At 44.3% G+C, this 13,878-nt stretch overlaps 1 protein-coding gene across 2 annotated transcripts in view; it reads left to right on the top strand.

Annotated features, from left to right (window-relative positions):
• Positions 1-13,878, top strand: part of Itpkb (inositol-trisphosphate 3-kinase B) — a 100,620-nt gene that overhangs the window by 13,012 nt on the left and 73,730 nt on the right. The window contains exon 3 of one of the 2 annotated variants that reach the window (XM_046419593.2): positions 30-871. The exons of the other annotated variant lie outside the window; for it this stretch is intronic. Within the exon in view, the coding sequence (XP_046275549.1) occupies positions 30-56 (27 nt within the window). The 3' untranslated portion in view covers positions 57-871. Of the gene's footprint in view, positions 1-29; positions 872-13,878 lie in introns of those variants that run through there. 2 annotated transcript variants of the gene reach the window in all.

Raw genomic sequence — 13,878 nt, 5'->3', positions numbered from 1 at the left:
AGGCACTGATATAACATCCCTGTCTGCAGGTACCTGTGCTGAAGAGAATGTCTTAATTGATGCTGTCCCTGCCCTTGGGGATCTGCCCTCAAAGACAAAGCTGATGCCCGCAGGCATACTTGAGATTTGCAAAACTCAAGAACAAGTTGTATCACCTTTGAACAAGCACATTCATTAAATATGAGTTAATAAATAATGAATCGGTGTGGGAATGTGAAATGCAGAAAACTTCGGTGTGTGTTGTGGAACAAGATGCAGAGAATTGCATTTGGCAGCAGCCATTGGGGAAGAAGTCTGGGGAAAAGGCCTTGGGGAATTTGCTACCTCTGTTAGAAGTGGTCAAGCAAAGATATCATTCTGGATTCAGTGATTCTGGGAAGTTGGCATGGAAGAAGGCGCTGTCTCCACCAGACCTTGATACACAAATGGATGCTCAGTGGATGGAAGATGTAGAGTGTGGGCAGCTGCCCTGTTCCTTGTGAGGCTAAAATGGGCCTGAGATTGCCCTTAACTCCGTTGCAGCTGATCAGAGGGACATGGTCTGGTAGTAGTGGGGCTTCTGCTCAGCAAGTGTTACTGAGTCTATGGAAGAGCACCGAGAGAAGAAGGGGTGGGAGTAGCATAATGCTGGGTAGAGAGCCTGGTCATGGAGACAGGGCAGTCCTGGAGTTGAGCTTCAACTCTGCCAATTCCTGACTGTGTGATCCTAGAGAAATGTCGTACCTTTCTGCCCCCAACTTCATCATCTGTAAAATGGGACGGATAATACCAGACTTATGGTTTTGTGGCTTAAATAAGGTAATGTGTGAAGTGCCTAGTACACTATCTGGTCATAGTAAATGCTCAATAAACAGTAACTGTGTGAACCTGACAGGCAGTCGTGATGTCCTTCCTCAGCCTTTTTGGCTGGGCTTGCAATCTCCACTATTCTCTTCCATTTGAAAGTGAAGCAGGATACTAAGGGAGTATTCTGACATAGTTACCTCTTCCCCCTCCAAGAAATAACGAGGTCTGAGAGCTCTGATGTTGCAGGTTTTAGGAGGTCTGTGTTGGAGTAGGCTTGCTCTGCCAAGCAGAGAAGCAGGATGATCTTGCAGGAGAATGGGCAGCTGGAGCCAGAGAGACCTTCACACCCTTCACACCCTTGCTCTGTTTCAGACTTTGCAGAGACTTAACTTCTCTGAACTTCAGTTTCTTCATCTCTAACATGAGGATAATGTCCCCATCTCATGGTCTAGTGTGGATATAAAAATGAGATAATATGGCTCAAGTACCACCTGGGAATAGAGGGAGTCCTCTTCTTCTGCCCCTTCTCTCAGTTGTGAAAAGTGCTTCTAAGTGGGTCCCTAACTTGCCTTCACCAAGTACCCTGAGTCACTGCAGGTCATCCCAAGTCCAGGATGCTGACAAAATAGGCAGCAGGAATTATTTTTCCAAGGAGGTCCACCAGGAAAGGCTCACTTTGTTACCAGGCTCAGAACTTGAAGTTTAAAAACAATCCTTGGTATTCAGCTGCTGGTAGAGGGTGTCAGGTTACACACCCTGGGACCCACTCTTTTCATTCTGTTTTAGAGGTGGAGACTGATCAGATCATCCAGACATAGAAGGCCCAGCATTTGGATGTGGAAGGCTCCGTCTCTGCTCTCCTCCCTTAGTTCCTCTGTTTTCCTCACGTGTCTTTTAGAGTCACTATAGCCATAAGAAAGCAGGTGACTGAGCTAGAGATTATGTGTGTGTGTGTGTCTGTGTGTGTGTGTGTTTTAAGTGGCTTTCTCTCCTCCCTGTGTCCAGTCTGGTGGCTGGGTGGGTACGTGCCCTTCTGAGGTTGGAGAAGCTTTATTTTCTGTAGACAAGGCCCCAGCACATGTACCTTCACAGGGACTCAGGACCCGGCGGCTCTTGGGTTTTCAAAGCTCACTTTACACAAGAGAACCTGACCAGCACTTCCTCAAGTCCCAAGGCTGTGCTTTGCCATTGTCCTCAGATGATAGAGTGGAGGCAAAACCCATGCAGGCGACTGGTGTGAACCCATGAACCCCGAGCTCATCAGCTCACTTCTGAGTCCCCTCAAGGCCTGTGGGAATGCATGTAGACACTGCAGGAGTTGGCACTGTGTGGTGACAAGTTCCACCGGAGCAGCACAGACTGACTGCAGCTCTGGGTACCCCTGCCTGCCAAACACAGGCGTCTTCTCAGCTGTGGCTACACATGGATGTGTGATGTGGAAATCCCTCTTCGGTTTGGCCCTAGTATGAGGCAGAAAGCCTGGGGTGTTAACCCTTGGGGTTGTCCTCTTTCCTGCGCACAGGTGGTCCACTCAAGAGAGCCTGCTCCGAAGCCCATTAGGCTCATTTATCTGAGTGCAGCTTCCAGGCACTCAACTTGCTGTGTGGGGCTGGAGGCTCTTCTGGAGAGAATGACTCAGGCCTGGTTACACATGCACATCTCCTAAACCCCCAGCCTCCTCCTGCCCTTTGCAGGATGGAGGGGTTGTCTTCTGGGAGGAATGAGACCATGGAAAGAGCTGGTTAGCATGTGGCCATGTGGATCTCAGAGGTGGTCTGATGGCGAGTGCACTGGACAGTAGTTGCCTTATTGCCCCAACCTGGAAATGTACACAAAACGGCAATTAGTTTCGATCTCAGGCAAAAGCCATATGGAACAGTGTGGTGAAGCTATTTACCTTGTGGTATTATACTCTACATTAAAAATTTCTCCCCAGAGCTGCTTCCTGCCTCCTGCAGACTATGGGTTAACACTGAAAAGCTACAAGTCCTGCAAGTCTAGAGCTGTGGGTGTAACTCAGTAGTAGAAGACTTGCCTAGTATGCGTGAGGCCATGGGTTCCTAGCACTGAAAAAAAAAAAAAAAAAAAAAAAAGACCTGCAGGTCCTGAGGTCTTTCCAGGCATCTTTTCTTTGCTACTGTGACCTGGCCTAGAGTTTTTGGTCTCTCGCCATTGGCCTCAAATGTCACAATCCCCAGGGAAGGCAGGAGAATCTCCCAGGGGTTGTTGCAGGGAACACTGAGGACCCATGTAGGTTATCCTAAAGGGAGTTCCCTGAATGGTTCAGGTGGTGGATTGCCGGGTGTCACAGTCTGTAGGCCTCTGACTGTAGTATGAGGACATGTGCCACTGACTTTGAAAAGATTTTAAGAACTTCAGAAAATAATACAACATGCCTTCAAAGGAAATGTGAATCCCAAATACAGATTTTTTTAAAAAATCATTTGCATGGAGGGACAGGATGGCAGAGACCTGTCTCATCAAATATTTCTTAGGGAAACTCCCCTGGAATTACAATTTTATTGAATTAATCTAATCATGCAGCTGTTAAAAATGCTGATCAGCCTTAGGATGCACATAAGCAGAATAATAGAAACTATGATTTTGGAAGCATTTCTTGTATGCCAAGCATACCACATAATTGCTTCATTTAGTTTTTGGAAGATATGTATCAGTTTTCCTCCATTCACAGCAAGGAAGTTGAGTGTTAGAAATTAAATTGTCAGTCCCGAATCCACAGCTGGGGTTTGAACTCATCTGTGTTTCCCAAGTGCCTGCCTGGTTCTCTCTGCCACACACTGATGGTCACTTGGAGAACAGGGGAAGGTGGCAGGCTTCTGTGCAGAGTGAGCCCTGAGTTGGTTCTGGGCTTTGTGCTTTAGCTGGACTGGGGAATAACTGTATTGAATACAGAGAGAGATGAGCAGAGTGCTGAAAGCTGAACCTTTGTGCCTGGGAGATGGTTGAGAAGAATTATAGTTGCTTTGGAAATATTAGAGCTAAGGGGAAAAGTGTGCTCAAATAGTTACCCTGGAGAGTGTTTGAGTCTGGTTAAAGATCAATATTCTGTTCGCAGAAGTGGGACGAAGAGAGGATTCTTTTCTTTCTAAATGAATGGGCCTTTGTTTAAAAACATGGATTCCATAGATGCATCTATAGAAAAAGTGAACTTCTGGAGCTACCTCGCTGCCCCAGTACTAGTGGAAAGGAAAAGAGAACTCCTAACCCTAAAGGTCAAAAAAAGATTAAAAGCTCCTGGCTGCTGCAGAAAGACGTGCAGTGAGCTGACAGCAGGGCACACTCAGCACTGATTCTGCAGCCCTGGCCCCCAGGAGGTCAGCCTGCCTCTAAAGGGAGTCTTGTCTGCAAGATGGGGGGCTCATCAAGTACAGAGGCAAGATAGGGGGGCTCATCAAGTACAGAGCATAGATCTTTGCATGTCCAATTGCCTCAGGCTGTGCTGAGAGAGCATCATGGGTCTCTCTATTGCACAGGGCTCCCTGGGCACTGTCATACTGTGTAGCACCCAGACATCCTGGAGCAGGGTGGTCCAGGCACCTCTAAATGACACTGACGTGGGTTTATAAAAGTAGCTCCTAAATTGGAATTGAATGCCATCCAGGTGGTTTACCTGCTTACAGATGTCACTTACAGATGCGCCACTGACTTTGAAAAGATTTAAGAACTTCAGAAAATAATTCAGCATGTCTTCAAAGGAAATGTGAATCCCAAATACAGATTTTTAAAAAATCATTTGTATAGAGGGACAGGTTGGCGGAGACCTGTCTCATCAAATATTTCTTAAGGAAACTCACCTGGAATTACAATTTTATTGAATTAATCTAATCATGCAGCTGTTAAAAATGCTGATCAGCCTTGAGACTTGGGTGATGGAAGAGAGAAAGTTTCATTCAAAGGGGTCAGTAGATAGGAGACCAGGCCTTTAGTAGCTGATCACTTTGGGGTTCCTTACAAGAAGATTGGAGGGCCTGAACTCCAGGCATACCATTGGCCCCTCCTTAGAAAGGAGCATTTCAGCCAATACCATGGTGAAGCGGTGGCTTCCTTGGGGGCATTGTAAAGGCCACGTGGGACAGTGAATGACCAGCCACTAGATGCGGTTAGTTCAGGTGGAGGACATCAGGAATTCCTGAATTTGAAGTTGGGTTACTCAGCCTCTGCCTTGTCTTCCTCTGAGATTTTGATTAAACCATCACTTTTAGGAGGAGACACCTATGTTATTTCCAGTATTTGGTTATTTTAAGTGAAGCTGCTGTGAACATTTGTGTGCTTGGTTTTGTGTAACTGTAAACTTTCATTTCTCTCTGATAAATGCCCAGGAGTGCAAATGTTGGGTCAGATGGATAGTTGTATTTTTACTTAGTTTTTAAAAGAAACTGCCAGACAATTTTCCAGAGTGGCTGGACCATTTTATATTTCTCCAGTAATATGAAATATTCTTGATCCAGGTTCTCAACATCCTCACCAGCATTTGGTGTTATTCATTTTTAAAAATTTTTTTAACCATTTGACAGGCATGTACGGGTATCTCATTGTGGTATTTTTGTTTGTTTGCTGTGCTGGGGATTGAACCCGGGACCCATGTTAGGCAAGCACTTTGCCACTGAGCTATTTAGCTATAAACCCAGCCTCTCATTGTAGTTTTAATTTGTTTTTCTATAATGGCTAATGATAATGAATACCTTTTTTTTTTTTTTTACATTTTCACAATATATTTATAAAATACCACTAAGGAAGGATTTAAAGAAAAACTGAAACTAAAGAAATGAACTAACTTTTTGGTAAATATTTAGATACTAGTATAAGTATATAATTATGAAAGCAATGGAGAATCACCAGAGATCATAAAAAGTACTCTTTAACAACCAGTGAAACTCCACATCATGTACAACCACAAGTATAGGACGTTATACTCTATGTACGTGTAACATGTCAAAATACATTCTACTGTCATGTATAACTACCAAAAGACAAAAAATTATGCTTCATATAAAAACTGGAAACATAACAATGAAATTTCAACTTGAATATATATGCAGTATTCCAATCAGAAAGGCAATCACCAAGAATAAAAATAATAATAAATGCTGGAGAGGATATGGAGAAAAAGAAACATTTTTACACTGTTGGTAGGATTGTAAATTAGTACAGCTACTAGGAAAAATCTGTGAGGAGTTTCCTCAAAAAACTAGGCATGGAACCACATATGACCCAGCTGTACCACTCCTCAGTATTTGCCCTGAAGAATTCAAGGCATCATGCTAGAGTGATACATGCATATCCATGTTCATAGCAGCCAAACTATGTGACTAGCCTAGGTGCCCATCTGCAGATGAATGGATAAAGAAAAATTGGTGTGAACACCTTTTTAATGTGTTTCCCTTCCAATAAGTAATCTGGCTTTAAAAGAAACAAACAAAGGGCTGGGGTTGTGGCTCAGTGGTAGAGAGCTTGCATGGGTACTGGGTTCAATCCTCAGCACCACATAACAATAAATAAATAAGTTAAAAAAATAGGGGATACTTTATTAAAAACAAAAACAAAAAACTAACAGACAAAAACAATTCCATCAAGGTGCTGTGAAAACAGAAGCAGGGTGTCCAAAGCCTTGGGCCTCCAGAGTTCTGCCTCTCAGGGCTTCAGGTGAGGGTGCTTGGTCATTTATGAGGCACCTTTGTGCCCTCCCTGTCCTCAGACTCCAAAATAGAATAGTGCTCCTTGGCGGGCACCCTTGGCAGAGTACAGTGTGTAGGGAGCCAGGGTGTCGGCCCCAGCCCATGTACCAACACTTCCCAGCCTCCACAGGATCCACCCAGGCTGATTCACAGGTATTTCAGGAAAGTTGTCTATGTATTGTCAGGCCTGGAAAGAAAAAGAAAAACAAAGAAAGAAATGTAGAGCGTCTTTCTGCTTCCTCCCTCCTCCTCCCACTGGAAGAAAACAGCCCTGGAGAGGAAGGCAACACTCCTGCCACTTTAGGAAGTCCCCGTGTCTCTTCATTCTTCCCTGCTTTGGTGTTTGTGGAGCCTTCTATTCCATGTACTCTCTTCCCTTTTCTCTGACTAGGTGAATTCCTCTAAAATTCAACTCAAAAGTGTAAGAGCAGGCCCCACTGTGCGTGGGGCTCCATTCCTTCCCCTGAGGCTTCCTTGGAAGTCTCTATGCTTGGGCCTATGATTTAGGTTTAGTTTTGCCACGTGGATGTGTGCTAAAAGCCCCCAGAAATGCTTTCACTCTTTCATTTTAATTAAATAGAAAAGAAAAAGTATGCATATAATTCAGAACTGCTAATAACAGCAGCTGGGGACTGAAATCATTCTTCCTTTTAAAACCAGCATTGAACTTCACAGTTTCACCATAGCCCCTACGAAGTGGTGTCCATCTCACGTCTGTTCACCTGTCTCAAGAAGGGACTGCAAGAAGTGGTCTTGGAATGGCTGCTAATTTGAGAACCAGCTGGAGGGCTTGGCTTCCCTTGGGCAACAAGGAGATATCTTGTGTTTGAGAATGGATTTGTTTTTCTGCCTAGTCCTGTACGAGGGGCTTCATAAAGAAAAGCATCCTTAGTCCTATTTCAATGAGTCATAAGAAATGAAAAGGTATGTTGTTTGTTTCTTGGTGTAATGAAGTATAATATTTGAAAGATCTCCTTTGGTGAATTTGGATAAACAGTCTATCAGAGAGAAAGTATTATTTTCTATGTGGGCTTAAAGGATTTTTGGAAAATGAGCAGAGGATTTTCACATGTATCCCCTGAGCCCAGGGAGTGGAAATAGTCTCATGAAGACAGATGATCACAGAGTTTCCACACAGTCCTCAGGACCCTTTAGAATTGTCCATCCCATTTTAGCAGTCAGTTGATTAGGCCCAAGACCAAAGGTGCAACTGAATCAAATAACGATTTGGGTCAGAAATTTTGGTTCATTACTTTTATTTTTTTGGTCCTGGGGATTGAATGCAGGGGCACTTTAACGACTGAGCCACATCCCCAGCCTTTTCATTTTTTATTTTGATTTTATCTTGCTAACTTACCTAGGGTATAGTTAAATAGGTGAGGCTGGCCTCAAACTTGCAATCCTCCTGTCTCAGCTTTCTGAGTTGCTGGGATTATAGGCATGTACCACCATGCCCAGCTCTGATTCATTACATTTTGAGGAGCTAGTTTGAGGTGCCAGTTTAATATTGCTCAATAGATTTTTAAAATTCTCTTGTTATATTTCTGACTCAAATTAAAATATGGTGTTTGTGCTATATTGCATTAGGGCTGTTGGTAAGTAGCTCATTTTGATTTGAGTCACTCCAGATAGCATCATTGGTATAAAATTTATTTGTCATGAACTTGCTTTTTTTTTTCAGGATGGTTGTGTGTGTTTATCTTCTGATTTCTTAAATATTCTTGCTGAGAATTTCTGTCCTTGAATTTGTACTTTGCAATGAACTACAAATAATAAATACACTAAAACCAGCAGAAGTTTTGCCATGACAGACTTTGTCTTTTTGGTACCTGGCAGAAGGTTTTACCTTTTCCTTGCAACTGGCTTAACTTTCAGAAAGGGGTGAATGCTTTACTTATATAGCCTCTGAACATTCATTGTGTGCTGGCAGGTAGGGATACAAACATAAGTAAAGCTTAGTCCTCCTAGGAATTTGCATTTCAATGGAGGAAGCAAATTATAATGCTTAACATCTATTACATATTTATTATGTGGCTGGCGTTGCAAAAGTGACATGCCTCAAATCACAGTAAAACAAGAGTCAGGATATGACCTCAGATAGTCTCACTTTAGAACAGAGTTTCTCAACCTTAGTACCATTGACATTTGGGGCCAGATAAATTTTTTTTGTTGTTGTTGTGGGAAGCTGTTCTGTGTCCTATAGGCTATTTAGCAGCATTTCTGGTCAATAGCACCTCCCGCCACTGTGAAAACCAAAAAAATCCCCATGTCCAAGTGCCATGGTGCTCACTTGAAGTTCAAGCAACTCAGGAGGCTGAGGCAAGAGAGTGACTTGAGCTGTGGAGTTCAGAGGCAGCCTGGGCAACATAGTGAGGCCCTGTCTTAAAAATAAATAAATAAATAAATAAAAATTATAGATATAGATATATATTATATATACACATACATATATGTATATAAATGTATATATACATATATGAATGTATATACATACATACATATGTGTGTGTGTGTGTACGGAGATAAGTAAGTACAGATTCCTGCTGTAAGGGGGAGAATTTTGGAATAGAAGGACTCAAATGCTCAAAAAAATGAAAGCTTGAGAAAACAAAGCAGGTTCAGGGAATGGCAGGGAGTTTGCTCTGAACTCTTCTTTTTCCTCTTTATTGCCTCTCTCTTGTTTCCTCCTTGCAAGCAGCAAGCCAGGTTCTCAGCAGGTATATAATTATTACCTCAAATTCTGTATCAGTCAGGATGTGTTGGGTTATATTTCAGTGATAACTAGCAAACTCCATAATCAGTGGCTATAAACAACCCAGGGTTATTTCTTGATCATAATACTGCATACCTGATCTCAGTCAACTTTGATTTTTCTACCTGTTGCCTCACTCCATGACCCAGGTTGATGGTGTTAGTCACCAAGCAGAGGGAATGAACATGGCAGATCACATCCTGGCTGGTAAAGCTGCAGCCCAGAGAATTGACAAATGTCACTTCTGCTCACATTTAGTTGACCAAACAAGACTCATACTGTCAATTTTAAGTGAGCAGGAGAGTAGAGCCCTACCGTATGCCCAGGAGAAGAATTGAAAATATTTGGGGGATAGCATTAATGTCTACCAAGATGTTAAAACCTATACCTGGAATGTGCAAGCATGCACAACTCATTGTCTTCTCTCAGAGCCTTCTAGCTTGGCTTTCATAGATGGTCTTTTGCCAAACTTGGTGAGAAATTGACAAACAAAAAGAGAAAATGAGACTGTCAAGATACAAAAAAACTTTAATTTTCTAAATAATTCAGAGAAGGTCCTTATGGGTTAAGACAAGTTCACAGGCCTCATTTTTTATTTTTTGGAATTAGGACATTGGAGGCAGGATTGGTAGATTTTTTTTTTAACGTGAATACAGGCTGCATGCAGTGGATTGTTTTAATGAGGTAGGGTTGTTGTTCAGGACACTGGTAGTTATCTGAACACCCAGGATGTATTCTTTGGCTGGGAATGTGGTAGAAAGGACAGCTTTAAAGCCTGAGCCAAGTGTTAAGTAGCAGAATGCAATTCTTTGTGAACTATAAATTTATGGGGCCGTGTCTTAGATAGAAGACATGCCAACAGTAGCAACTGAGATCGTTTTAGAAGCCTAAACAAAATCCTCATAAACCAAGGCGCGTTCTTTTTGCTAGAAACTCCTTCGAAGGACAACTCTGCCCCAGGCCCTGGCTAAGGAGATAGAGAGGGAGCCTGGCTACAGTGGATCTAAAATGGGACAAGACCGGAAACCTGTGGGGAGGGCACAGTCCTTGTCACTCCCGACAGAGGGGGCACAGAGGAGGTCTTAGAAAAACAGATAAAAATAGCAGTTGTTTCTACTTCCCTCCCCAATGAACTGTTCTCTCCAAACCTGGTTTCCACTTTATTTCTGAACTGTTTCTCACCATAATGTGAGGTGGACATGAAGTGAGGGTGTGGGACAGAGGGTACAAAGTAGGCATTTGAGAACTCGGTGCGGGGTGGTCAGGACTGATCCAGAGATGAGAAGAACCCGAAAAAGTCAGCTGGGTCCAAAGTCTCCTCACTCTGGGGTCTTATCAGAGTGTGTGCGTGTGTGTGTGTGTGTGCTTGTGTGTATGTGCATGTGGGTGTGTACATGTACGTGTAGTATATACATGTACACATGCACATGTGGTTATGTATATGGGTGTATACGTGTGGGGTGAGTATATGTGTATGCATGTGTGTTGAAGTATGTAATATTTGTGTGCATGTGACTGTGTGTATGTATGTTTAGGTGTGTGGCTGTGTTTGTGCATGCACCCTTGAGAGGGGTGCGAGGGAAGCTGAGTGCAGTTGGTGAGCGTTACTGAAGGTCCTGTGGTTTGCTGATAGCTGCCTGAACTGTGTTGCATGTGTTTCCTCCCTCCTCTGCCAGACACTCTAGGGCATGTTCTGATGCACTTAGGCTCCTGCTATCTTCACACCCTCAGCCTGTACTGTTCTTTTCTCATTGAGGGCAGCAAGGCTGACATTGACCTTTTGGTAGCTTAAGCAGGCTACATAGGACCATATAACACAAGAATTAGATGAACCTGAGAGCTGGTGGCCTAAAACAGATAGAAGGGCCTGTGTAAGGTCACAGCTGGGGAGTGCAGGGCCAGGACAAACACCAACTCTCCCTCCTCCAGGATAGTGCTCCCCACACCATGTTCTGGTCCCTTCAGCACCTTTGTTTTCTGCTGGAAAAGGGCATGCTGCATGCAGTGAGCAGGCAGTGTTTGCAAATGTCCAGGCTCTGGGAATTTGAGTATAAGAGGCCTGGGAGGGGTGACACGTGCAACCTCAGCTTCTTCCTCAGGTGCCCATCCCGTGGCATTGCTGTGAACACTTGCTTACCTTTGACCTATTCTCAGATTGAGGTGTGTCCATAGTGACCAGGAAGGCCAAGGAGCCAAATGGCTGGGGACCTTACTGGCGCCTGACATTCCCAGGAGAAGTCTCTGGGGTGGTGGGCCATGCTGGCAGCAGGACTCAAAAAGGGGGTTGCCTTCCAAGCCAGCCTCCCCATGGCAGGAGGGTGGTTAAAACCCTGCTTACCCCATGCTCTGAGGTCTCCGGAAAGCACAGGTGCTATATATAAAACCACGACTGTTATCTCACCCTTGCTAAGTTTCCACCCTCGAGGCTTACTGTACACTGCTGGGGAGATTTCTTGAAGCTCTTGTCCCAGAGCTTGGGGACCAGGCTGAAGGATGCTTTCTGTGAGAAGAAAACCTTTCCTTGGGTGGGGCTAGGGGAAGCCTGATGCTGAACTGGCTTCAGAAGAGGGAAAATAAAGGTGTCCAGGAAAACAAATGCCCCACCTTTCTCCAGTGAACTTCCTTCCCCTGAATGAGCTGGGGACCAACGTGGTGCCAGCCTGCCGGGAACCCCTCAGAGGAGGTGATGGGCAGTACTCCTGAGGAATTCTGTGCTGCATATGTCATCTTCATGACAAATGGTGGGAGGTCCAGATGGGTAGGTTTCCATTTAAACTTCGTTTACTTAAAGTTTCCCTGGGGTGGTTTTACCAAATTGGCTTGATTGGCATTTGGGGTAGGACAGATCTGGTTGTGGGGGATTGTCTAGTCACTGCAGGTTGCTTAAGGTCTTTGCTCCTTGAGTAACCATCTCAGCCATTGTGCAACTACATCTCCCCCAATCCCTCTTTCTCCCTCTTCTGAACACCCTCTAGGACTTGGGCCAGATACTGCCTCTGGTTAGCAACCACTGCAAGGAATTATTTTGGCAAAATCTCAAGAAGATACCCAACAGGATTGCAAGGATTTGGGGGGTGGAAAGAAGGTAGAAGATAGGCCCAGATATGTCCTGTTATCTTAGGGTGTTGGGTTAATTTTTTTAAGTGATAAAGATTTATTTTTCACCCAATTTATGAGCACAAGGCACCTGCAGTGAATTGGAGAATCTTTTGTTTTTTTAACTTTGTTTTCATCCTTTCCTCATCTTAATAAGCACTGTGACTTCTGGGGCTGCCTTCTTGGGTATATGACCAGTGCAGTCATGCAGGTCCTGTACTCAGAAGAAGAGCCTCACTTCTGGGGCCACATGCTCTGCAGTAGCTGACTGGAAATTCCCAGTAATTCTGTCTTTGAGTCTATGTTTCATAAGTGGTGGCCAGTGCGACAATGTAATATAAACTCCCTGGGTTGGGGGCCCAACTGGCCTCCCTCTTCCAATCTAGCAACTGCTGAACCTCTGACCCCATCAGGAGAGCCTGGGTAAGGATTCAGGGAGGGACACAGTTTTGTTGGTGTCCCAAGGTAAGCCCTAGTGGCCATCCTTACTCCAGGCTGGCAGGGTCACAACATGGGTAATTTGGTGGGGCCAAACCTCCACTTCACTCCAGATCCAGATACCAAGCACGTCCCCGTATGATGGTTGCAATCGCTTGGGTGCTGCCCATCTTCTGGTGGGTTGGTGGGGAGAGATCTCTGTTCCTGGCCTGACACCTTTTGGGAGGAAAGCTCTATAGACATCCTGAACCCTGTAGTGGCCAGAGCCAAGGGATCAGCCCCTGGGTCCAGTGAGGGACTGCACTCACCCAGAGAGCATCCTGGTGCTCCAGGGAGAAAGGCATCAAATAGCAAGTAAGAAACAGGCATCAGGTTTGGGGTGGGGGCTATGGATGTGGCAGAAAGGATTCAGTTTGATATTTTGGTTCCTTTTATAAAACTTTTCCTGATTATTGAATGAGAGATACTGCAAATTATATAGCCAGCCTTGCTTCTTTCCTTCTTGCCTGCAGTTTCTGTTTGATTTTCCTCTCCCATTTCTAGAAAGAAAAAAAGACAAACTATTAAAAGGGATTGCTGTGAACATAAGTACTTCCATTTTCTTTTTTTTGTTTTGTTTTTTTTTTTTTTTTTTTTGCTTCTAGTCTTTTGAAGGTCATGGTCATCAGTCATCCAGCCCCAAATTTCATTTCCAGTGCTTCCTGTTAGCACAGCAACTTCCAGAAGAAGTGAACCAGGGAAGGAGACAGAGGCAGTGAAAACAAATTTATCTGTCACTGGCTTAATTTCGGGATCTCTTGGAGGTGAAGCTTTCTGTGAGGCAGATATGTCTTCACAGGTACTTACTATGTCCTCAGTTCTGGGGTAGTGCTGATCCTGAGCAGGATGCTGTGGGGACATGAAACTGGAACCATAAAGCAGAGTTCCAGGAAATGAAGCTCTGCTCTCATCCCCAAGCTTTATTAAGGGAGTGTTTTTGAACAGGGAGCCAGTGTCACACCATGCAAGTTAAACATTGTCCTTGGCCCCAGGGGGTCATGCTGTAAGACAAGGCCTGATGCAGAAAGACTGTGAGAACATGACCACAGATAAGGTAAGTCTATAGACTGG

This window comes from Marmota monax, unplaced genomic scaffold, assembly GCF_021218885.2.
Source record: "Marmota monax isolate L192 unplaced genomic scaffold, Marmota_monax_Labrador192_F-V1.1 WCK01_AAM20220418_F8-fsc00153, whole genome shotgun sequence".
Classification (NCBI taxonomy): domain Eukaryota; kingdom Metazoa; phylum Chordata; class Mammalia; order Rodentia; family Sciuridae; genus Marmota; species Marmota monax.
This window is presented reverse-complemented; position numbering and strand designations above follow the sequence as displayed.